General features: G+C 44.9%; 1 protein-coding gene across 11 annotated transcripts in view; it reads left to right on the top strand.

The window, feature by feature from the left end:
- The window catches only part of DOCK5 (dedicator of cytokinesis 5), a 231344-nt gene that overhangs the window by 94427 nt on the left and 110770 nt on the right, over positions 1–26147 (top strand). For 9 of the 11 annotated variants that reach the window (XR_004483692.2, XR_007477822.1, XR_007477821.1 and 6 more), the window contains 7 exons: positions 2520–2575; positions 4308–4404; positions 14764–14912; positions 18006–18141; positions 19481–19638; positions 21115–21196; positions 24074–24203. Coding sequence is in view for 8 of the 11 variants with exons in the window: in XM_004270673.4 (XP_004270721.1) it covers positions 2520–2575; positions 4308–4404; positions 14764–14912; positions 18006–18141; positions 19481–19638; positions 21115–21196; positions 24074–24203 (808 nt within the window). In the remaining 3 variants the exon portion in view is untranslated. Of the gene's footprint in view, positions 1–809; positions 887–2519; positions 2576–4307; positions 4405–7060; positions 9978–14763; positions 14913–18005; positions 18142–19480; positions 19639–21114; positions 21197–24073; positions 24204–26147 lie in introns of those variants that run through there. The other 2 variants (XM_049710889.1, XM_049710890.1) reach the window with 2 other exon arrangements.

Below are 26147 nucleotides of genomic sequence, written 5' to 3'. Positions count from 1 at the left end.
CTGGAAAATCATCAGTTCATTTTCCCCCCCCCTCAAGTGGGTAGGTTGCATTGAGATAGCACAAGCAAAACTGAGAGATAGGCTGTGAATCAGAAATATATTACCTAGGTTTCCTCTGGCTCTCTGTGTGTCAGAATGGTGTAGGAAAGGGCCTACAGCCTCCGATTTACCAGAGCAATTAAATGGCTGTAAGTGGACCTATGTTATCATGGAAAGATGATGCCTGCAAGTAACAGAGTGAAAATACAACAACATAGATACTCTCTTAATGTGAAAATCATGTCTGTATACCCAGTATAAATTATCTGCTTAGACATCACAAAATAAGCCACTTGTATTACGAATGTTTCAATTTTGGATTTCTCCCAGTTATTGGGAGACCAGTCATCAGATTATAGATGTTTGAAACCGTTAATTGGTCCTTTATTTTGATTTGAAAAATCTTCTGCCAGGATATTCCTTGGGACCAGCGGTGTTACATCTTATTTTAACCTGCAAATATGGCTCCTGCTAACTGCTACTTTGAGTGGTTTCGACGCTCCACCTTTTTATGATTTCTGGACAGCTTTTTTATTGTAGTAAAATATACTTGATAAAAAAATTACTACGTTAACTCTTTTAAAATGGCCAGTGCAGGGGTATTAAGTACGTTCACATTGTTGTGCAAACATACCACGATCCAACTCTAGAACTTTTTCATGATCCCAAACTGAAACTCTACGCACTAAACGCAAACTTCCCCTTCCTCCCTCCTCCAGCCCCTGTTAACCCCCGTTCTACTTCTGTCCCTATGAATTTGACTACTCTAGGTCCTTCATACAAGTGAGATCAGACAGTAATTGTCCTTTCGTGTCTGGCTCATTTCACTCAGCATCCTGTCATCAAGGTGAGCGATGGGCATCCAAGCCTGGTTCTCCACAAAGATCGTCGTCAACAAAACATTTACCTTAACCTAGCGGATAGAAGAAACACCCAAGGTTTCTTAGGCATCCTTAGGACAGATCTGGAGCTTCGGAACCCCGTTAATCTGGCCCCAAAGGAATTACACACACATTGAATTGTTGTTTGTATTTAACTCTTTGACTGGTTTTCCAAAATCACTCTGAATCCTGTCCCTATAATGAAAGAGGTCGGTGTTACCTTGTGTCTACATGTGTTCTGGGTCTTCATGAGTCACAAGATTGGGATAATGCTTTCTCACTCATATGCCCCACACCTGCCCGTTTCTGAACGCGAGGAAGGGCGGGTATGCCTGTGCTTTTTTTTTGCTTCTTCCTGCCTGGCGGGAAGGGATGGCCATTTTGCTTCTGACTCGAGCGGTGGCAGGATCCACCTTGTCATCACCAATGCTGGGAGCAGCATAGTCTCCAATTTTCTTGCTGTTTCCTGTTTTACTGGCAAAGGATTAAAAGAGAGAAAGGAGAGAATTGCTCAGATAAACATAGCACATAAAACTAGACGCAAGACCAACCCGGGTTGAAATGCGCTAGTTTTCTGGCTCTGAATGGATTAAGGATCACTGGGTACGCATGCATCCCTGACCCAGCCTCCCAGGGAGTGAGCCATCCCTCTCCCATCCTGTGGTCAGTCTCCCCTGACGTTGGGTGTCCACGTGGTCGCACATCTACAGGCTCAGGGCTATGAGCAGTTGAGCCAATGGGGCCTGTTGAACAGCTTCTTCTGCTTCTCCCGGTCTGGCCTGAAAAGTACCATAAAACAGGAACAACAACAACAAAAAAAACAGGGACCAGCAGTGCTTTTCTAGATGGCAGTGTCTCTGTTTATTGATGAGCATATGCGGTTGAATAACAGAAGCTTTCGGCTTTTAAGAAAACACATCCATGGCTTGCTTCCTGTTGGTTAGATGCAATCTTCAGTTCTGCAGTTTTTACCCACCACTTTACAGTGTTTCTCTTAGGTCTTTCTGGGCTTAGTTTCCCCACGGGCAATGTCACAATACCGACGACGAATTGCCTCTTAGGGACATAGAATGGAGAGCAATTTGAGACTGGAAAGTGCTAAAAATAACCAGATAACAAGTCCTAATTGATTCCATGCATTTTGTTTAAGTGAAAGTGCTGAGGGGAATGACTCTAGAAAATCACTATAATTTTATGGGCCAGTAAGTACATAGCCCTCCATCTCACTAATTATATGAAACCCTTTAAGGGAAGCATATCATGGCATGTAGGACCTGGAGGGGTTTTAAGATCTCACTATTAAACACTTTACCATTATGGCAGCTCTGAGCTGACCCGGGCATGTATGCCTGGTCATTTACAGAGCATTTATTTTATGCTCTCTGAACCCAAGGATTAATTTATACCTTTTCAGCGTTTCAGGCTTGCTTTCATTTAGGTAGGCAGGGGATGTAATTGATGTCCCGCAACCTTGACTGCAAACTGTAGCTGTTGTCCAGGCATCCTTTCCCCTCCCCCACTCATCCTTGCTGCTGTCTGTGCTCCTTACTTTGGGCTGAGATTTTTACGGCCACATAACCCAAGTTCTTCTCTCCGTAGGGTATTTTCCCTGAAACGTATATCCATTTGAAAGAGGCCACCGTAGAAGACCGTGGGTAAGTTCTAATGTAGGAAGACGCCTACCAGGTGAGGAAGATGTAAAGTATCCTTATAGATTTTATGAAGTCAGAAAATACCATTTTGTGCTTTATTGTCTCAGCTCATCAATTCCACTTCTCGGATGAAAGGGAGATGAATAAAAACTGTTTCCTGACATCTTTCCTTCTTCTGTCTTCTGTTTCGATACTTATTCCTTCCACAGAACAGTAAAGACAGATAACGAATGGAGAGGGCCTTTACTTTCCTCTTGCACTGGCTGCTCACTGATCGCGTGCACGTGTGTGTGTGCGTGCGCGTGCGCGCGTGAGTGTGCACGTACATGAATATTTGGTGCTCTTTGGCCCTTAAGACCTGAGAGCCGCCTGTTTGGGAACCTTGGGGGGTGATAGGTGAGCATACAACAACCTGCACTATTCAGCTCTGAACCTTGGACGAATCAGTGCACCTGGGGCTTTCCCCCTGCAAATCAGAGAAAACAAACCCGTCCCCACGTAGGTCATGAACTTGATATGAAATTATGAACTAACTAATGTGTGCGAATGCGCTCTGCGGAGAAAATCCACTTAGCTGGTGAGCCAGCGGGCAGGAGAGTTAAGGAGGGAATAAAGAGAGCCTAGAGCAGGAATCCCAGGGCCGTTAGAGAGTGTGGAGTGGGTCACACAGGCTCTGTGGCTAACAGCGGCAGAGAACATTCTCAGCCATAAGTTCTGCACCCTCGTTTTATAGACGAGAGATGGAGACGTGCCCAAATTCACACATAATCGGGGCTGAAAAACAGTTGTCTTGCCCTCCTGGAGAATCTTCTTTCTGATTCCTAGGCAGCCTCCAGGGTCACTTACAGCCACTTTGGTGGAAGGGCAGGGTGGGGGGCATATTCCCAACCAACTAATGTTGCCAGGTAAAATGCAGGATGCCCAGTTAAATTTGAAGTTCAGATAACAAGTAATTTTTTGCATGCATGTCTCAGATATTTCCTGAGACATACTTACGCTTAAAAATTATTTTAATCTATCTGAAATCCAAACCTAACGGGGTGTCTTGTATTCTTATTTACGCCTGGCAGTCCCACCACTAATCCCCATTTGTTTGCCTGCTTTCGCCCTCTCCTTTTCTCCTTTTGCTAATCATAAAAATACCAGACGGGATTTATGTGCATGAGTGTCAGGTTTGCCTTGTTAAAAGTCTGCTTTAAGTGAGGATTTGGGTATATGTACGTTTTCTGTGCAGTGAGACAGCAGATGAGAAACAAACCTAGTACCACTGCAAAAGAGGGTCCCACCTCAGTCCCACAGCAGGTCCTGTGTGAGGCTCCAAGCCCCAGGACCCTTGTGCCATGAACACTTCTCCACCCACCCACCCTCCCTAGTGAAATGGCTGCTTGGCAGAACAAGCGAAAGTACTGGATTTGGGCTTCCATCCCTGGCAATTGCTGTAGCCAGCCTGGTTGGTATTTGAAGCTCCTGTAAAGATCCAGAATGGGGAGATAGAGGCTGGACTCTGTACCCATTCATTTCGAGAATCGGGGTGTGTTAAGCTCTTTCTCTTTTCTCAGCTGCTTGATGTGGTAAAAATTCTCTACCCAAACCTTCCCTAAATGGACAAGGTTTTTTTTTGGTTGAAGCCCAACCAGCCCATTCCCATCTTTGAGTTGTGGGGATCATGACCTCCATCAAGAAAAGCCACGGTGATCCACCCAGAGTGAAGGGAGCATCTTTCTGTTCTCTTTAGGCAGCACGAGACTGTGATTCCCGGGGAGCTCCCACTGGTACAGGAGCTCACCTCGACACTGCGGGAATGGGCCGTCATCTGGCGCAAGCTCTACGTGGTGAGTTTGCCCCTGGTGCTTGGAGCCTGTGGCATTATTCCTGGGCCCTCAGCCCATCTGTTCTGCTGCAAGGGATCGGCCACTCATTAGCTCTCTGTATGGAGTGGGTGTATCTTACCTGGACGGCGCAATGGCTGATAACCAGCAGATTCCCACTTTCGCCATGTAGAGCGGTTGATGATGTGGGTGGTGGAGGAGGTGGGCATAATCATTAGGTCAGTATTTTCCCAACTCGCATGCTGATTGTAAAGTTATAAGGATAGTAAGAGCTGCAAACACATCGTCCCTACTGAGTGCCAGGAACTATTAATCCTCATAACACTCCTATAAAGTAGCTGTAATTCTTACCAGTTTATCAATGGGGAAATTGAGGGACCTGCTCTTAGCCTCTGTGTGTATCCCAGTGAATAGACATTTGTCACTGTTTCAGTGCTCAGCCCCATGAGGGTGCACTCTCTCCCTTCTGTGTACCTTACCGATGCTGGAACATGAATCACATTCAACCATGCTCTGAAGAGTCTTCTTTTTGAGGCCAACTCATAGTACTGTTTCTCGCAGCAATGGTTTGACCTTAGGATGCTAATAAGATATGCCAGGTCAGTGGGAAATGACACAGGAACCAGCACATGCTCTCCCTGATAAATCATAATCACAAGTTTTGTGTGTGGGTTTACAGTCAAGGCAAGGTAAATCTAGCACTTAATAATATTATCAGGCTGAGAACACCTGGGGCAGCCATCTTGCAGGAGGCCAAGAACCTTGAGTCTGACAGCAGCAAGCCTGCACCCATGTCCACTTTAGGAAGCTCCTTTCTCAGGCACTGTGAATGCATAGACACTGTTTTCTAAAGTTTCCTCTTTCCTGGAGACCTTGTGGGTAGGCATCATGAGGTCTTGCCTTCTGTAGGTATCTTCCAGGCTTCCATGGCTGACTAAGAATTCCTAGGAATGTACTGATACATTCCCCGGCCCAATGTGTGAATGAGATTAGTCAGGACTCGACTCAATGCCTGGGAGCCAGTCTCTTTCCTTATGTGGCTTAGTTCGTCTAAGTTTTTTTCAGTCATATATCGATTGTACATTTTAACTCTCAAAAGCCAATCTTACTAAGTAACTGGGAGCACCTCATTCTAGACCCTTGTACTAAAAACAGGAAACAAAACTCATTCTAGCATAACTTCTAGCAGTTAGTATAATATCATTTCCCAAGGCTTTGGTTTCCCAGGGTGGAGCACAGCAATAGAAATCACCAACCCCTTCTGTGGAAAAGCACGTGATTTTTCTCCGCCTGCCCATCCTTCAAGGCCCCACTGAAGTCCTTTTTTCTTCATAATGTGTCTCCAAACACACCAATCCATAATGTTTCCTTCTGGACTATGGGAGCACTTCCTCCTGAACCAATCATCTGGCCCCTGGGGCACAGTGCCTTGTAATGCAAGTGATCTTTTGATCTCTTTATGTTTCATCGAGGAGAGAGCTAACCTGTAAATTCTTAACTCACAAGCTGGGGAGGGATGCTGTTTTAAGCCCTTTGCCTACATCGATCTCCTTCTATTGAAAGCACTCTCTGGTTCCGGTTAATCGATTGGTTAGTGGTGGATGTAACAAGGTTGATGGATGGGTGAGTTCCTTAACATAGTCTTTCTGGAAATTGGCAAGTGGTGAAAAACGTATTAGCTAATAAGTACTGGGAAATGAGATTTTTATAGCTGTAATCTACAAGAGGGGAGAGCAGGAATGAGCTAGAGTTTTCTTCTTGCTAAAACACAACTCTTGTGCTTAGTTCATGATCTGTGTCTAGTACGTGTCCACAGATAATTGTGCCAAGTCTGCTATTGACTAGGAATGAGAAATAAGTGAGCCAGGGAGGAAGAAATATGATTCCTGTATTTGTGTTTCCAAAATCTTTTAAGCTCTGGTTGAGGATTTCCTGTGTGGAAGTTCCACTATTTAATAGCAGAATTGAGTTCTAAGTTAACAAAAAAAAAAGAAAAGAAAATTCCACCCTCCTCTCGGGGGGGCAGCACATTTCCCATCTTAATCTTGACGTCTCATAAAATAATTATTTTGTTATTGTGAGTTATTTTTTAGATGTCTTATAGCTGCTATTGGTTGACTAGAAGGTATTCATTGTGGGAATCTTAATCAGTTGATAGGGCTGAGAATCTGCTCCTTCTTTTGATAGCATGCTCACCCATTCAGAAATGATCCATTTCAAATGGAAATCTTGGCTTTCTTTTTTCTGTCCCTTCCTAAAGCATTGACAAGTTCACTTCAGGCAGAATTTCTGAAATGCTTTCTCAAAAATCTGTATGTCAAAGTAGCCAGCCTTGGGGCTTCCCTGGTGGTCCAGCGGGTAAGACTCCATGCTCCCAATCCAGGGGACCCATGTTTGGTCCTTGGTCAGGGAACTAGATCCCACATGCCGCAACTAAGAGCCTACGTGCTGCAAATAAACATGCTGCAATGAAGATCCTGCGTGCTGCAACTAAGACCCGACGCAGCCTAGATAAATAAATAAATATTATATGAAAAAAAGTAACAAGCCTTAAATATTATGATTCACTGGGAAAAAAGTTAAGGGAACCCAGATCTGTAGGTTTCAATCACCGCCCCCCCGCCCCGTGTGCGCGCGTACACACACACGTTTTTTAAAAAAATAAATTTATTTATTTAATTTATTTATTTTTGACTGCACTGGGTCTTTGTTGCTGCGCGCGAGCTTTCTCTAGTTGCGGCGAGAGGGGGCTGTTCTTCATTGTGGTGCGCGGGCTTCTCATTGCGGTGGCTTCTCTTGCTGCGGAGCATGGGTTCTAGGCACACGGGCTTCGGTAGTTGTGGCGCATGGGCTCAGTAGTTGTGGTGAGCGGACTCAGTAGCTGTGGCTCACGGGCTCTAGAGCGCAGGCTCAGTAGTTGTGGCACATGGGCTGAGTTGCTCTGCAAGCGGCATGTGAGATCTTCCCGGACCAGGGCTCATACCCGTGTCCCCTGCATTGGCAGGCAGATTCTTAACCACTGCGCCACCAGGGAGGCCACACAAGCATTTCTTTTGGTGTTTGCTTTCTGATTCTGTGTGTAAGTTCCTTCAGTCTGTGTAAAGATGAATACAGGTTTTCCTAATCTACATCAGGACTTTTATCTCTCACGCATTTTCTCCCACAGATTATGAAACCAGGCATTATGTTTGGTGTCTTTAAAGACATCTTAGAGCCTCCGCCTTTCTCTACAACACATTTCTTAGTTCTCTTCTTATCAGTCTCAGTTCATGAGAAATTTAGGAGGTAGGTACAGAGTCCTAAGTGAGAAGAAAATACAATCCACTAACCAGGTTAAACCCAGCCATGTAGACACAGGTAATTATTCTAGAAGGGAAAGATATTTGTATAGCTGTGATTTCTTTTTAGCAGTCATACCATAACCTTGTGAAATTACCATAAATATGTTTTAAAGTGGGGATGTGGCGGCCATGCCAAGGAGAGAGGAACCCACCCATCCAGAGTAGAAAGAAGAAATGGTAATTCCCGCACGTTCCTTTTTTCCTCTTTGTTATATTAGTATTATTTATGAATTTATTATCTTTCCTGTATGCTTTGGAGAAGAAGCAAGCTATAGGGGACAGACAGGGGACTAGAAATTAGGAAGCATGGTTTCTCATCCAGGCCCTGCCCTAACTGACTCTGATTTTGGACGAAGTGCTTGAAGTCTCCAAGTGTCTGCTGGATTGTACCCATCTGTGAAAATGATGCAAAATCTGCCTTGTTTACTCCATAGCGTTGTGAGGGTATAAAAAGAAATCATCTGGGACATCCAGAAGGACCTAAAGGACCTGTGACATCTGGCCGCTAGGCTGTAGAAACTTAAAACTGCAGTGTGATTAACCACGAGCCTTTAGTTTTCATCCCTGTACATGGAGCACAGTCTGCTCTTATCTTCCTAAGTATGTGAATCTGGGCTCCCAGAATCAAAGCCCAAGCTTGGTTTAATGCTTGCAAGATGAGTCCTTGAACAAATAAAATTAACTATCGTAGTATAAAAAAAAAAAAAAAAAAAAAGAAATCATCGCGCAGGCAGACCATCAAGGACTCGGCAAACGTGAACATGAGAGTCTTGATGTCTTAGCTGGAAACAGTCGCCGCCCTGGACGTCCGTCCTCCCTCGGGGCAGCCTGGCTCGCTGTCGCTCTGGCCAGACTGGGAGACTCTGAAGCTCCCTCCCTGTCCCCTCTTATCCAAGGTCACTTCCTTTGTCTTGTGTGTGGTCTTAGGCGGAGCAGCCTTGAGCAGTCACTGGCTAGTCTATGTGTTTCTCCCCATAGATAGTGAGCCTCCTTAGCTTAGGTTCCAGTCCAAGAGACAGGGATCATTCCAGAAAGGAAAAGGGAAGCACGCAGATGCTGCATGCAAATGCACCGCAGTTTCTGACGAGCTTTGCCTGCGCTGCTGATCCTGCATTGGAACCTATTTACCGGGCATTTTCAGTGCTTGATCAGGAAAGGAGGGAACACTGTGAAGGAGGACGTGGTTGCCTGGTGAAATGGCAAAACTGGGGGCATTGGGGTCAGACAGGCGGCTGGTTCTTAAATTCTGACTTGCTGGGAATTCCCTGGCAGTCCAGAGATTAGGACTCCACGCTTTTACTGCTGAGGGCCCAGGTTCAATCCCTGGTCGGGGAACTAAGATCCCATAGGCTGCGCCGTGTGGCCAAAAAAAAAAAAAAAATTCTCACTTGCTCCTTTACTTGGTATGCGCTTTTATATTCAGAAAAAAATAACAAACCCAGTCATAGTTAGTGCAAACAAACCCAAACAGAAAGAACACAGATTCTGCAGGCAGGGATTTTGGTTCAGGATGTGCCACTAGAGGATTTTACAGCCCACACAAGTCCTTTGACCTCCTGAGTTTTCCTTTCCTGGGCTTCAGTGGTAATTGTATATTACACATGCCTTGCAGATTTGCTGTAGAATTCAATAAGATAATCTGTGTCACATTCCTGGGACAGTGCCTGTACATTGTCAAAATGTGACAGCCCCTGACTCTCCCCTTGCTACATTGCTTCAGGGAAGAGCTGATTCATGTTGAAAAGTGTTAGGAGAACTAGATCCACATGGAATTTTGCCCTGAGCTAGTTTAAGGGTGTGCCTGCTACCTACCCGGTGGGCTCCCTTCCAGCCCTAGAGTCACTGAGCTACGCTAGGTGGATAGTTTTAAAGTATTCCATTCATTCTTTCCTGCTGCCTCTCAGGATCTTGCGGGTTTCCCCAGCCGTGAAAAGTAGATCCAGTGAGCTGAACTTGGCTTCTTTTCCTTCTTCCCTGCCATGTGAGTTGCCTCAGCTAGAAGGGGGAACCCCTATGCATTGATTTCTACACGATGGTTGGATGTCATATCTAAGTTTACCTTTCCAGTGACAACCCAGTTATACTTTTTGAATATGCACAGATCTGCACCCCACATCATACTTATCCTATTTTCTCAACTAAAACTCAGGTCTTGAAAACTGACAAGTTGGAGTATATTTGTGGGGACGTCGGGACAAGACTTTTTGGAAGAGGAGCTGTCCCAGGAATTCTGAGGTGTTTGGTCATCATAAACATACTCTCTAATGCCTCACCCTGAGATTAAGTGCAGTGCTGTTTCCCACCTTCCAGTGGGCGAAATGGTTTGGCGAGGTTTGGTCAGCCAGGCTGTTTTGTTCATACAAGTTCGGCAGAATGAACCTGATCCGATTTTCTTATGGAAAAGAGATTGCAGAAGAGCCTGGGGGTGGAAGGTGGTTAATACATCTTGTTGAATCAAGTGAACTTAATTGCTAAAATGCAGTTCGTTGAAAGGATTGATCTCCTCTCATTGAAAATTTACCAGCAAAATAGAACCTAGGGCTGGCCTGCAGTCCTGTAAAAATCTAGAGCAGAGAAAGTGCCTGTCACCAAGGCGGGGGTGGGGAGACTTGCCGGACACACCATGAATTGCCCTTTCATCCCATCTTTGCATATCCAGGCAGATTAAAGCTACTCAAGTCTAATCTTTTTGAACTGGTGGTTATTACTGGCTGCTGGAGGATATGCTCTGAAGTGTAATTAAGCTGATCTCAAGGTTGAAGCCGGGCGTCTGATCGCTTATTACTAAGGACAGAAAATTCCCATAGAAAGCTTCGTCCTGGTGTCAGGGCATTTCAGCTGTGAGTTGCAAGCCCTGCTTTGATGCATGGCTCTCAGGAGAGGCAGGAGGAGATGGGGCGATGGCCAGAACAGGGCAGAGGTGGCGCTTTGGGTGTTTTTCCCGTTTTGCTTTCCTCTGACTTTGGTGCCGGGCTTCCAGGATTTCCTGCACTACTTCCAGAGGCGAAAACTGTCTTTTACCGGAATCTTTTCTTTAAAAATCGAGCGTTTGCTAGTCAGGCCAAGCCTTTAGCTGACAGAAAAAGCACTAGGATGGATGGATGGGAAGAGAGGCTGGGCCCCTGCGGATTCATGTCCTCCCAGAGCTAAGGGTCAGCGCAGCACAGGACACAGAAAGACCAAGACACCAACCATCCCGGTTCCCGGAAGGTCCAGATACTCAGAAAAGACATGAGATTCATTTCGAAGAGCTATATACGGGGGAAATTTGATATAGAGCCACCACACTGTGTGAGTACATCAGGACCGAGACGGTCCAAGTCAGATATATTTAATCAGGAAGTTGCTTGGAGGAGTAATTGAATTTAATGTCTCAGCCATAGACTTGAAGACGCTTATCCTTGGGAATGGATCTCATTGCTGGTCCCCCGATTTTACAGATGGGCATATCCCAGAGGGAATAATTTGCTCAAAGTCACTTAGCCAAGTTAGTGATGGAATTAGAGATAGAGACCAAGTCCCCTGTACTTTCAGCAAAGAAGGTTTACAGTGGAAGAGGAGAGGTTGGTGGACAGAGGAAATACTGATTCTTTTGCAGAGGGAGAGGTGGGGTGGAGGCCCAGAGAAAGAGGCTTTTGACTCTGGTCCGCATTCTTTGGGAAAGAAAGTGAAGAATAGAACCCAGGTTTTCTGACACCCAGTGGGGTGGTACCAATTGTCTCAGTGGCCCTCAGAATTTCTAAATGACTCAAAGGATGGCTTCTGTATTTCTACCGCTATTGAAGATAAAGCTGTTTCTTTTCTTCTTGTCCCTTTTTTCTTCTCTTTAGAAATTCTTAAAAAAAAAAAAAAAAAAGACACCCAGAATAGAAATGTAAAAAGTGAGACCTCAAAGATCGTCAGGTAGAAAAGAGGGATAACTTCTAAGCAAATACAGGAGTATCCTTACTGTCTAGTTAGAAGAATATTTAGATTTCTCTATTTTGTGTAGCTATTCCTCAAACCGCAACCAGAGTGTTATTTTATTATTATTATTATTTTTTGCGGTACGTGGGCCTCTCACTGTTGTGGCCTCTCCTGTTGCGGAGCGCAGGCTCAGCGGCCATAGCTCACGGGCCCAGCCTCTCCACGGCATGTGGGATCTTCCTGGACTGGGGCACGAACCCGTGTCCCCTGCATCGGCAGGCAGACTCTCAACCACTGTGCCACCGGGGAAGCCCCAGAGTGTTATTTTAAGTTCAAGCGGTCACAGTTTGTTTTTCGGTCGCTCCTGTGTCCCAGGCTTATTCTGCGGAGAGGATCAAAGAAATTATTAAATACATTCCTTGCCCTCCTGAATTCTGTGACAATGGCTGCTAGTATAAAAAGACTGAGATTAGTGGAGGCTAGAGACAGGAGAAAAGGCACTCTGTAATGGGCAGGCTTGGGTGTAACAGGGAGGAAAGATGGAGACCTGAGTCCTTGGCTTCTGGTGTTGATGGGGAGAGCTTGATTTTCTCCTCACCTGTCCTCATTTGCTTCCCCAGGAACCCAGAAAGTGTCAGGGGCCAGCTACTGCATAGAACATCCACGTAGAACGATCTTAGGAATGTGGCAACAAAATCTGTTTCCTTAAAGTAAATGGAAAAGTCGCTTCCTTTGGTGTGTTCCAGCGTGTCTACTCACAATTAATTTGGCAAAGTGAACCAGAAAAGAATGACCATCTTCATCCTTCTTGGGGGGGAACTCTTGGCCAAGCAGGCTGATATAGACAGGCAATAATTAAATTGCTTTGAATAGTGTGTCATATAACTGAGACCAAGGACTTGTGAATATATGCCCCAAACAAAGCGCTGTCTCATAGTGGATCCCCTGAGTCTCAGAGCCCTTTCCTTACCATATTATGAGACCTCATATCTTAATTAAAATGAGAAAACATTGAAAAAAACTAACTAGGAGTAGAAAAATAGATTGCAAGAAGAAAAAAAGATCCCTAAAGTTTTATGGGCTTAATTTCTCAGTTAGAAAGACAATGAGTTGGAAACATTTTATATGGAATTGAATGAACAAACACAGGGTCGTTTTACCTTTGCTTTTAAAAGTCTCATTTATGTTTTTCTAAAGACTGGCTGATGAGAAAGAGGCAATTCAGAAAATGCTAAAAGCATAAAATGTAGGCGGTTTCAGAATTTTCATCAGCTTGCGCGTTCTGTGTTTTTCAGATCAATGGTATTAGCAGAGCCTATTGCAATCGCAGATAAATGAGTTCTTCCTCTCTTTCTTCTGTGTTCTCATAGAACCTTGAACTTCTTGTAGGGCTCTTACCACATCTGCTAATCCCATTGATGTCTTCACTGTCCCCACTTAGGCTGAGGGCTCTTCACGCTACATTTACTGGTTCTTCATGAGTATCTTGGATATTTTCAGCCCTGATTCTAGTCGATAACATGACCCAGGTGTCTGTACCTGGGATTGCTGTACCTAATTTTCCCTATCATTTTAGAAGTGTATGGTTATACAAATATATCATGACTCTTCACCTATAAATAAAAAAGAAGTGGTCTCATAGTATATAGGGGGTGATGGTATATATTTGTGTATCAAAAGGAATGCACAGAACAGTTTTTCCTGACTGTTCTATCTAAAGTGGCCTCCTTCCCCTAGGTACACCCTATCATATTGCCCTATTTCCTTCTTGCACTTTTTATAATCTGAAATTATCCTGCGTGTGTATACATAAATATTATATACATATAATGTATGTAATATATATGATATTGATATATTTATATTTACTATATAATTTAAATATATTTACATATATGTATATAAAAGTTTACTTATTTATTGCTGCATTCTCCTTCTGGAATGTGCAGGAACTTTATTTCCAGCACGTGGTAAATGCTTATTGACTTTTTTTTTCTTTTTTTTAATGAATGAATCCTTTAGGTAGAACCAGGGTCATAATGGCATGGATATCAAGTATTAGACTCAATATGACTGAGGCACAAATAATTAGCTGGTTGTAAGTTAATTTTAGTTCGGTTACAGGAAGTTCTTACTGAAGCCCAGAATAATGGTTTCATTATTCCAGGTCTAACAGTTTCCGGATGGTCTAACAATTCAATGGGGACTTTAATATTTCACATTCTCTTTTCGATGATCCCTTATCTCTGAAATTACAATTCTTTCTCCATCCAGAATTCACTGATGCAGTACATCTTATAAAGCGCCTGCTAGCTCCTAGGGATACGAAACTGAACAAGCTCCTTGTCCTATAGGTTCTTACCATCTGAGGGGAGAGGCCAGCAAGCCAAGGTGGTTCAGGTTATGAGCACTGGCATAGGAATAAATTCCAGCAGCTGTGGGAGAGATGACCAACCCAGAGTTAGGTTTTGAGGAAGAGATTTCTGAGATTCTGTAGATGTCAGAATTAGCAGTTGGAGGAGCGTGTGGTGTGTGAGCGAGAGACGGGGAGTGTTCATGGGGAGGAAGAGGAGAAAAGTGGTTCCAGGTGGAGGAGTCACTTACTGAGAGAGTCTGGAGCATTTGGGAGAAACGGACATCGCTTTGCATGGAAGGAGCGTAGATTTTTCAGGTAGTGATCGGTGTACAATGCAGCTGGGAATGTGGGTAGGAGCCAAGATAGGAAGGACTTATGTGCGATCTAGTGTATCTGGAGGACAGTGGAAATCACTGGAGGGTTTTAAGTAAAGGAGGGACATGGGCAGAATTTTAGGGGATGTGGATGACTTGGTACACTTATGAGTTAGGACTAACCATCCGTCCTATCCATCCTACAAGTGCGTATCTGTTTTAAACCTGCACCAAAGGAGGAAGTGGGAACGGGTCAGGGCAAAGCCATCCCTAGTGATGTAACAAGGTCGCCTCAATGTGCACAGCTCACTGCATGGCAGAATTAATTGCTTAAATGACACCTTATAAAGGATCGGGTCCAAAGATGTTCTCATCTTCCATCACACCTTTTTTTTTTTTTTCCTCGTTTTTTGGTCCTTTGCTCTGCCTCATTTTCCCACCTTAGAACAACAAGGTCACGCTCTTCCGCCAGCTGCAGCAGATGACGTACAGCCTGATCGAGTGGCGGTCCCAGATCCTGTCTGGAACCCTCCCCAAGGACGAACTGGCAGAGCTCAAGATGAAGGTCACAGCCAAAATTGATCACGGGAACAGGTAAGCCAGGGATGACTTTTCACTGAGAACTTGGAAAAAACCACGCACCTTCATGCTAAGGACACAGCTCACCATGAGCTTGTGATCTTGGAGTTGCCAAAGAACAATGCTTAATTGTTCTCTTTCTGCCTTGGAAAATATTTAATTTTGTAGAAGAAAATTTGGCAATGCCCTTCATGGGCCAGACCCTGTGCTGGATCTCTGGTCTCAAGGAGATGATGGATGGTCAGGGAATATGGGGCTTGAATGGAAGCAACTCCACTGCCAGACAGACTCAGAGGGTCTGAGCATCAGAAGCTGACAATTCTGGGGACCTGGGACTATCTCTATCTTTATTCCTTTTTCTTTAGTTTTTATTTTATACTGGAGTATAGTTGCTTTACAATGTTGTGTTAGTTTCAGGTGTACAGCAAAGTGATGCAGTTATACATGTATCTATTCTTTTCCAGATTCTTTTCCCATTTAGTTTATTAAAGAATATTGAGTAGAGTTCCCTGTGCTATACATCAGGTCCTTGTTGTTTATCTATTTTATATGTAGTGGTTTTTATCTGTTAATCCCAAACCATAATTTATTCCTCCCCCCTGCTATCTTTCTTCTAACAGTGTTTTAAATCATCATCAGACTCATTCTGTCTCTTTCTTTCTGTCTTCCCCTAAGTGGGACCATTGCTTACATTGTGTAAAAACCAGATTTGCCAGAATAGCCTGTCTCCAATAACCTCTAAAGAGTTAATCACATCATTCATCTTCCGATTGGCTCGGTCAGTTATGTAGGTTTCAGATGTTACTGCCCTTTGGAAGACAAAAAATTTAGTCGATTCATCAAAATTGATGGTGACCTGGGATGATTCGTCCTTCCTGACCAGCTCTTTTTAAACACTGGGTTCGTTTCTCAGTTTTTGTTGATGATTCATTTGACATTTAGTTTAGTTTTTTTTTTTTTTTTCCTTGGCTGTGTTGGGTCTTCGTTGCTGCGCGCGGGCTTTCTCTAGTTGCAGCGAGCGAGGGTTACTCTTCATTGCGGTGCGCGGGCTTCTCATGGCGGTGGCTTCTCTTGTTGCGGAGCACGGGCTCTAGGCGCGCGGGCTTCGGTAGTTGTGGCTCGCGGGCTCTAGAGCGCAGGCTCAGTAGTTGCGGCGCACGGGCTTAGTTGCTCTGCCCTTGTCTGTTCACAGGAGTATGACCACAGGAGCTGCACTGCTAGTCATACAGTCCTGGGGAGACGCTTAAACAACAGCTAAGATGGGATAAAGCAGCTCCCTCCTGGCACATATGCTGCCTCTGTATTCTTGGGTCTTGGCACACTGTGGCATCAGCCTGGAGGCCTCTGGTCTCTGGCAAAGGATGGTAATGTCCTACAAACAGCAGACCATGCTGGCCTTTTCATTTCAGCCCTTGGAAGCAGCTCAAGAAATTAAGCTACTCCATCAGTGCATCCGTGATCCGGTCTCCGAGCAGCCAACAAGGCCCATTGCTCATAGTCTGGGTGGCCTGTGGGTCTGGCCGCCATGGCAAGGGACCTGCCAGATTGATTCAGTTGATGGAGATGCTATAAAACAGGGAGGCAGGAAATTAGGCATTTTTGCTTTCTGCCCAAAGACTTGGCACGTGCCACCGTTATCCTTGAACTTTCTTGCCCTTTGGACATCCTCACTCCTAAACTGCTAGCGCCTGGAGTGAACTGGGTGTTCAGATCACAGTATCCTGTTTCCACCACCGTCCCCAACTTCTTAGAACTAAGTACAATTTTTTCTGCTTCTGTGTGCACATCGGGCATAAAAAGCCTTGCTGGGATGGGGCCATGCAGGGACCGTATGGGCCTTACTATTCCCGTGTGGCACCCAGAGCTCTTGTGCCAGTAGGAGCTAACATTCATTGAGAGCCTATTATATGCTAGATATTGTACTGTGTGCTATATATGCGTTATCTCATTAAATTCACACAACAGCCCCGAAGGGTAGGGAATAATTTACAAACGAGGAAACCAGGCCTTTGCAAAATTAAGTAGTGACCAGAGTCATATTGCCAGCAAGTATTAAAACCAGGATGCAAATCTTGGTCCAGCTGACACCAGAGCCCATTCTCTGAGATAGATTTTGTGATACCAACAGCCAGGACTTAACTTCTTTGATTCCTTTGGTTGCTCTTGTTGTTTTTGGCCGCGCCGTATCTTGTGGGATCTCAGTTCTCCGACCAGGGATTGAACCCAGGTCACAGCAGTGGAAGCCCTGAATCCTAACCACTAGGCCACTAAGGAACTCCCTTGATCTCCTTTAAAATGGTCTTGAAAAGGGCTTCCCTAGTGGCGCAGTGGTTAAGAATCTGCCTGCCAATGCAGGGGACACGGGTTCGAGCCCTGGTTCGGGAAAGATCCCACATGCCGTGGAGCAACTAAGCCTGTGCGTCACAACTGCTGAGCCTGTGCTCTAGAGCCCGTGAGCCACAACTACTGAGCCCGTGAGTCACAACTACTGAAGCCCGTGCGCCTAGAGCCCGTGCTCCGCAACAAGAGAAGCCACTGCAATGAGAAGCCCCCACACCGCAACGAAGAGTAGCCCCTGGTTGCCACAACTAGAGAAAGCCCGCACGCAGCAACAAAGACCCAACACAGCCAAAAATAATAAATAAATTAAATAAATAAATTAAAACAAACAAACAAACGAAAAACACTCTTGAATTAAGCACTGTCCCCCAGGCCTGTGCTTTTAAGGAAATCAGGGTAAGCTCCCCAGTATCTGAGCATTCGTCTTTCATAGTTCCTGTAACAAACTACAGATGATTAGGGGAAAGAAACATTGGTCAGACGACTTTGGTTAGAATTAGCGCCAGTTTTGCCTTTCCTGTTGAGGTTCTGCAGACCAAATTACTTTGCATATTATATGAGTTTGGGTAACATTTTCATAAGTTTTTTAGCATTGTTGTATGGAAAGGAAGCAAAAATTGAAAGGAGAAGAGCCAGTGAACTCTTCTTGTCTTGACTTGTCTGGCACCCAGCCTTTCAGCTGAATCCTCTGGGTTCTTCCGTGAAGACTCTTCAGGAAAGGGTCTGCTCCTGACGAGGAGAACCAACTGACCATTTCTTTCTTCCTAGAATGCTGGGGTTGGATCTGGTCGTGCGGGACGACAACGGGAACATCTTGGACCCCGATGAAACCAGCACCATCGCCCTCTTCAAGGCCCATGAAGTGGCCTCGAAGAGGATTGAGGAAAAGATTCAAGAAGAGAAGGTGAGCTTCCTCACATGTGCAGACTTTGGCCCCAGAGGTTCCATTTTTGCTTTTTTTTTTTGCGGTACGTGGGCCTCTCACTGTTATGGCCTCTCCCGTTGCGGAGCACAGGCTCCGGACGCACAGGCTCAGCGGCCATGGCTCACGGGCCCAGCCGTTATGCGGCATGTGGGATCTTCCCAGACCGGGGCACGAACCCGCGTCCCCTGCATCGGCAGGCGGCCTCTCAACCACTGCGCCGCCAGGGAAGCCCTTTGCTTTTGTTTTTAATGAAGGAAAAGGAGTTAAGACAACAGAGGTGGAAATGTTGTTTAGAAATCATTCATTTCCTCATTTTAGAAGCAAAATATTACAAAAAGAACAAAGCAGTTTTGTATATTCTGACCTGGGAAGGTTGCAAAGATAATGTATTAAGCAGAAAAGAGCAAGATGCAGAACCGTGTGTATAAAAGACTATTATTTGTGTTTCAAAAAAGAATATACATACATCTGTGCTTGCCTATGTGCAGACTAACTCTGTAGTGATAGACAAGAAACAGACAATTAATGGATGCCTCTGAGAAGGAGAATTGGGTGGGAGAAAAGCCTCTTTACTCTGTAAACTTCTGTATTTAGTACATAGATCATGATTTCCAAAATAAATAAAATAGTATTTACAAATAAAGTGTTTGAAAGATTTTAAAAATAGTAATTGGACAATAAATAAAAATTCAAAAGGTATAGAAAAAGAGAAAAAGAAAAAAGTCACCTATATTATGACTGCCCAAACATACTGATGTTGAGGTATATATTCTTCCAGTCTTTCTGTTCTAATGAGTAGAGGTTTCTGTTTATTTCATTTAGTTTGTAGGTTTTATTTCTTCAGCACAGTTGTAATAACATTTCATTGTGTTTCTGGATCTAATGGCTAATCATGCCTGAAGGTGGACCTGTCCAGTGGAATCTCTTATTTGCAATGAGAGTTGTGCCCCAAAAGAAGGATAATGAATCGTGATGTTTATGCTTTTGAGGTTTACCCAGAAATTGTCGTGAGAGATGAGAACTTCTTAAAGCTACTAAAACCCTGAGTTATCATAAACTTTAGATAATATGCTCTTTAGACAGCATTTATTGAATTACTTGGGTTCAAGGCGCTTCACAGGACCGCCTTGATCATCTAAATAATAATGGTTCTATTTTTCTCACTTGATCACTTCCCCACTTACACACACTTTCTTCTCAGTAAGTGCTTCTCTCGGGTGGTCATTATATTTGGCTACCATTTGCAGGCCAGAGTCTTTGCTAGCGTTTCCCACTTGCTGAAACCAAGATGCTTTTCTATCTTGTCCTCTGTGTTCAGTCAATCCTGCAGAATCTGGACTTGCGGGGCCAGTCCATCTTCAGTGCCGTGCATACCTACGGCCTCTATGTGAACTTCAAGAACTTTGTCTGCAACATTGGGGAAGACGCAGAGTTGTTCATGGCCCTCTACGACCCGGACCAGTCCACGTTCATCAGGTAGTAGAGACCCAGGTCATCTTCCGTCAACCTTGCAAAACTACCCAGCCTTCACCTATCTCCTCCCTGAGGATTTCTTTGCTGGGTTTGAGAGGGGAAGACGGAGAAGAGGGGGAGGATTTCTAGGCAGTAGAAAATAAAACCCTTTGGGTCGCTAAGCCATTCTGAATAGCTGCTTAAACAGTGCGGTAGTAACAGTTTGTGTACTCCCTGGGTCTTAGAAATCACAGAAAACTCATCCGACCATGGTGACAGGAACAGAGAATTCAAAGGAGCATAAGGGAGGGGTGAGGGAGGGATGACTCGGCAGAGCACTGAGAATTTTAGAGCAGTGAAACTATCCTCTATGATACTGTCATGGTGACTGTGTGTCATGACACATTTTTCCAGACCCAGAGAATGTCCAACACTAAGAGTGACCCCTAATGTAAACTGTAGACTCGGGGTCATAATGACCTCTCAGTGTAGGTTCAATGGTTATAACAATGATTGTACCATTCTGCGGGGGGTAGTTGATAAAGGGGTGGGGGCTGGGCATGGAGGGGGGCCTAGGGGAAATCTGTACCTTCGGCTCAACTTTGCTCTGAACCCAATACTGCTATAAATTAAAGACTTTAGCTTTGTTCAACCCTACAGTCATGCTGCCGCTGAGCAGCTAAGAAAACAGGTTTATTCTTGAGAAGATAGTTAAACGTAATTACTGACAAATTATTATTTTTTAAAATAAATTTTTAAAATAATTAATTTTTGGCTGCGTTGGGTCTTCGTTGCTGTGCACGGGTTTTCTCTAGTTGTGGCGAGTGGGAGCTACTCTTTGTTGCAGTGTGCGGGCTTCTCACTGCGGTGGCTTCTCTTGTTGTGGAGCACGGGCTCTGGGCACAGGGGCTTCATTAGTTGTGGCTCACGGGCTCAGTAGTTGTGGCTCGCGGGCTCTAGAGCGGAGGCTCAGTGGCTGTGGCACACGGGCTTAGTTGCTCCGCGGCATGTGGGATCTTCCTGGATCAGTGCTCGAACCCGTGTCCCCTGCATTGGCAGGCGGATTCTTAACCACTGCGCCACCAGGGAAGCCCCACAATTGTTTGTATCTAAAAAAGAAAGCTTACTGCAGTGTGGTGCTGTGGATTCCCGGGGATGGACTTGGAATGATTCTTATAATATTATATTCCTGACTCAGCAAAACTGAAACTTTCATACAAAGAATTTGAGATGGAACATAGACCCCAGATAGAATCTGGTAGAATCTACTGTGTCTGTGCCCGTCTTGAGCAGTGCTTGTCATGGGGCAGTACTGGGTGTACCTCAGAGAGCCAGGCTACAGCAAGGAGACCAGAGGCTGGTCATTGGTGTGGTCTCAGACCTGCCTGGTGAACTTTACTGGCTCTTCTGGGCCACCTTTCGACCCTATTCAGTCTATACTGAGAGCGGCTTCCTCCCCATTTAGGTGCTCATTGAGATTTTTTTTTTCCCCTTCATCAGTGAAAACTACCTAATTCGCTGGGGCAGCAATGGAATGCCCAAGGAGATCGAGAAGCTTAATAACCTTCAAGCGGTCTTTACTGTAAGTCCTACCTATGTTTAACCCTTTCCTTTGTTTGAGATCTTCACAGGTGCACGTGACAGGTATATGGAAAATTTAAAAACGGACACATGAAAATAACAATCAGCATGATCTCTCTAGCAGGACTGACCCACTCATTTATTCACCATATATTTATTGAGCACCTGTCAGAGGCCAGGCACTTGAGATACATCAGTGAACACATCCGATAACGTCCTGGTTCTCAAGGAGCTTTCTGTCCTAATGGGGAAGTCAGTAATAAACAGTAATCAGATAGATGAGGATTTGTATAGAATGTTAGAGGTCGTGAGTGCCTTGGGGGGATTGGGAGTTTCTGGGCTGGGGGAGGGTTGCTGTCTTAAACAGTGGGTGAGGGCAGACCTTTCAGCAAGAACTTCCAGTTGATGAGGGGGTGAGCTGTGCAGATAAAGGGGGGAACCTTCCAGAGCCACGTTACAGTCGGGGCAAAGACCGGACTAGACTTTTGTGTTGGCTTCTATGTTAATGGACTTTTCCCTCTCTGTCTCCACTTCGCCGAGGCAGGAGGTGCTGCTGTAAATGGATCGAGAGCCAGGAATGTCCTGGGCTAGAGCCTGGGGCCTGGTGACTCTCCTTTTCGTGGGCTAGGAACTTCCTTGGGATTCTCTCCCCTTTTTTGGACATCAGTGCTTGAAATGCCCTGGAGCTGCTGCCACCTGCTCTGAGCAGCCTTGGTGGGCAGGTTTTCCAGCTCCCATTAAGCCTAAAAGAGATACTGGCTTCCTTTTCTCCCTTTTTCCCTCAAGCCACACCCATATTTTGTCTGCTTTTTCTCTTACCACTCTTACAGTCAGGAAAACAGAGTCGAGGGTAAAGCACCAAAGGAAGTGATAGGAAGGCGCATTGGTCCCTGCTTCCTTCCTTCCTTCATTCCTGCCTTCCTGCCTTCCTTCCTGCCTTCCTTCCTTCATTCCTGCCTTCCTTCTTTCATTCCTTCCTGCCTTCCTGCCTGCCTTCCTTCCTGCCTGCCTTCCTTCCTGCCTGCCTTCCTTCCTTCCTTCCTTCCTTCCTGCCTTCCTGTCTGCCTGCCTTCCTTCCTGCCTTCCTTCCTGCCTTCCTGCCTTCCTTCCTGCCTGCCTTCCTTCCTGCCTTCCTTCCTTCCTTCCTGCCTTCCTTTCTTCCTGCCTTCCTGCCTGCCTTCCTGCCTTCCTGCATTCCTTCCTTCCTGCCTGCCTTCCTTCCTTCCATCCTTCCTGCCTTCCTTCCTTCCTGCCTTCCTTCCTTCATTCCTGCCTTCCTTCTTTCATTCCTTCCTTCCTTCCTGCCTGCCTGCCTTCCTTCCTGCCTTCCTTCCTTCCTTCCTGCCTGCCTTCCTTCCTGCCTTCCTTCCTGCCTTCCTGCTTTCCTTCCTGCCTTCCGTCCTGCCTTCCTTCCTTCCTGCCTGCCTTCCTGCCTTTCTTCCTTCCTGCCTGCCTGCCTTCATTTCTGCTTATTATTGTTCATTCCATCTATTAACCTCCTACCCCTATGACGAAAGTGGTGTATTACTATCCCTGCACTGACCCATCCACATCTTCATCACCTAGTAAACATCGACAAAAAAGGGCTTAGAACTCTTCCCAAAACCTCTCCCCAACACGCAGAGTATTTCCTCAGTTCTGAGATATGTGAGGGTTTTTTTCCCTGAAATTAAAAGGCGTTTATCAGTCAATGCGTACATTATTTAAAAAAAAAACAACAACACATTAAAAAGGTGTTGTTGAATCATTGGTCCATCTTCTAATCAATACCGTTTCAGAATAGCTGCAATTCACCCCCTCCTCTCCTCCCCCCACCAATTAGGCCCCTCCTATATGCAAATTTCATGTCCAACTTTTTCAATGAAATAAAATGTGGTGACCGATTCTTTGGTCATTGAATATTCTACAGAAACTTCATTTATACATGACTGTATATTATTAAATAATATCAGTGTGCCCCAGTTTATGTAACCAGTCACTTAAAGTCTTTATCTTTCTATTAATAGAAACTTCACAAAACCTAGAGTAGAAATTCAAGGTGAATATCGTCATCGGTATATATTCCTATCTTGGAGACCTGAGTTAATTTGATTATAGGGGATAGATATGGATCGATTGTTTAAAAAGTAATTCTTGATTCAGTAAAGAGGCCTTGGATAGCCGTTTCATGAAAAGAATTTGAGATGCAGTTAAATCATTTCTGATATTAAAGCAAATGAGATATGTGAGCTCTTTTGTGGGTTTACTCACCCATCCTTAGGAATACAAACAAGCATAGAGTATGAGCCCCAAAAAGACAGAGAGATTTCATCGATACATTTCTCATTAGTCAACACACACCCAGAAGCTCTCGATGGAAATCTCTCATAAAACAGATGAATAATTACAGATAGCAATGCATGTAAACTTCTGTGTTATAGTTGCCTCACAGGATTGTTTGGAAGGTGAGATGAAATATCACCAGCATGTGTAGATCCCCAGTAAATGTCAATGTCTTGTAAGTTTTAATTCCGTTTGACACTGAAACGCGTCTGGTGCTCAGCTATGCCCTGGCCAGGATATAAAGTAACAATGACAAGGGACCCCATTTTTACACACCCTGCGTAAACTGGAGACTTGAGATTGAATCCAATCTGATTTATAAATTTGAAGTAGGAGCTGGGGAATTTTTAAAAATTCTTTTTTTGAATACAGTCATTTTTCTCTGATGCTATGATAGTTCTTGGGTGGATAGGGGGAAGAGAGGAGTCCTTCTGATATTTCAGCATTAGGAAGTATGCTCTGAACGGTGTTTTATTGTAGAGTGAAAAGAAAAGAGAAATGAATGTGACAGGGTGATGTAGGGTGACCTCCTTTTCTGTTCTCTCTGCCCCTGTAGGACCTCAGTAGCACAGACCTCATCCGACCCCGCATCAGCCTCGTGTGCCAAATTGTCCGGGTTGGCCACATGGAGCTGAAGGAGGGCAAAAAGCACACATGTGGACTACGAAGACCCTTTGGAGTAGCAGGTACAGAAAGAACCCGAGATGGATGTAAGGTGGTATGGCCACTGGGAAAACAGTATGGTGGGGCCTCGAAAAATTAGATTAGGATCCAGCAATCTCACTTCTGTGTCCCCAAACGAATTAAAAGCAGGGCCTCAAAGAGATATTGTCACACTCATGTTTACCACAGCGTTGTTCACAATAGCCAAAGCAGCCCAGCTGTCTGTTGACGGATGAATGGATAGGCAAAATGGTCTTTCCATACAGTGGAATGTCATTCAGCCTTAAGCAGCGCGTGTCCCCTGCATTGGCAGGCGGATTCTCAACCACTGCGTCGCCAGGGAAGTCCAATGTGAATGTTTTTAATGCGACTTTGAGCTGTACATTTAAAAATGTTCACAGTGGCAAATTTCATGTTATGTATATTTTTTCCACAATAAAGAGAAAATTAAAAGAAATACAGAGAAGAGGGAGGAAGGAGAGAGGAGACTCAGAGACAGTGCAAGATGAATTTGGTTGTTAGTGCTAGTATCAGGCACACCGCGTTTACTGCCTGAAACTGCCAGGTAGCTTTTTGTGGGTTCTGTGTCCTCACCTAGATGCCCCTCCTTTGTTTCTCCCTCACTGCCCAGCACTGTGTCTTGTACACAGCAGGGCCCTCTCAGTAAAGCCTCCGTGTGACTGTTGTAATTTTCCCTGACTGCGGCTGCGTATTGATTTTAATTGAATAAAATTCTCCTGGGAAAGTGGTTTGTATGTCTAGGAAATTGGCTCTTCCAAGGCAACATTGCTTTCAAAGAGCGTCCTTGGCTTAAATCAAACTCCATAACCTTCCAGGAGGCCCTCCATTTTCCTCTGTAGTTTGTTAAATGGAGGAAATATATTTTTGCTATTGCACCGACACTTTGGTCCCTAAGTAGTTTTGAAAGCCATCAATTCTGCCCCTGGAACGAGGGCCCAGAAACTGCACGTCTTCAGGGTTGACCTGTGCGTTACGTGGCTGATGAGGCAGCCTTTGTACCCCAGGAGGCTGTGTGCCTCGTGCATCCCTTGAATGGCCTTGCACTGCACCTGCTCTCAAGGTTGGCCAGGCTCTGTCTAGAGGGGACAGCACTACTTCCTGATAGTGCATTGAAATAAAAGCCCAGAAAAGGCAAGGAACCCTGGCCCAGGACTGCTTAGCCATCTGTACGGCAGTCTATTCTTTTATAAAAGATTTCAGGAATATTCAAGGTTGTTGTCTTTCAAACTGGGCCATAGAGATTCAAACGTCAAGCTCAAGGCTTTTATTGGCTCTTCCATTTCAGGGTGTGTGTGTGTTCATTCAGGGCGTGGAGATGCATTTGCTTTGAGCCTTGACGCCAAGCCCCAGAAGTTAGGAGTAACTAGATGATGTCATTCACAAATGAACTGCCTATTTGGGGGTTCAAATACAAATTCTCCAGTGTGTGTGTGCGCGCGCGCGCGCGTGTGTGTGTGTGTGTGCGTGCGCGCGCGCATGCAATGTTTTCAGGGGTCTATTAAGGGCTGATAGCAAGTTGATGTCATGCCCTGCTTTCTACAGCTTCCTTTCACTACCTTTATTCATTCCCAAGCCTTATGCACTATATGTTCGGGTTGATTTGAGAAAGCATTTCCTCCCTTGTCTTTCGTTTTTCTAATGATTATTGTCTCATATCTCAGTATTGCTTTTAATCGCCGAACGGATTACCTGTGGTGTGGATCGTTGGTGTGTGTTTTATGGCTAGATTGTGATTTATTAACCAAGGAGTGGCTTCTTGCCATGGCCCCTGCCTAACCTCAGCAGCTGTAGAGTGAATGGCCCACTTACTAGTTCTCTAGGCAGCAGGCATAGTTAGGTTAAATGGTTTGGCCCTGTAATCACTGGGTTCATACCCTGGCTTTACCACTGAAACTTCTGACCTAGGGAAAATTACCTACCTTTCCTGTAGTCAGTTTCCTCATCTC

The sequence above is a fragment of the Orcinus orca genome, chromosome 6 (genome assembly GCF_937001465.1).
Source record: "Orcinus orca chromosome 6, mOrcOrc1.1, whole genome shotgun sequence".
Lineage (NCBI taxonomy): Eukaryota > Metazoa > Chordata > Mammalia > Artiodactyla > Delphinidae > Orcinus > Orcinus orca.
This window is presented reverse-complemented; position numbering and strand designations above follow the sequence as displayed.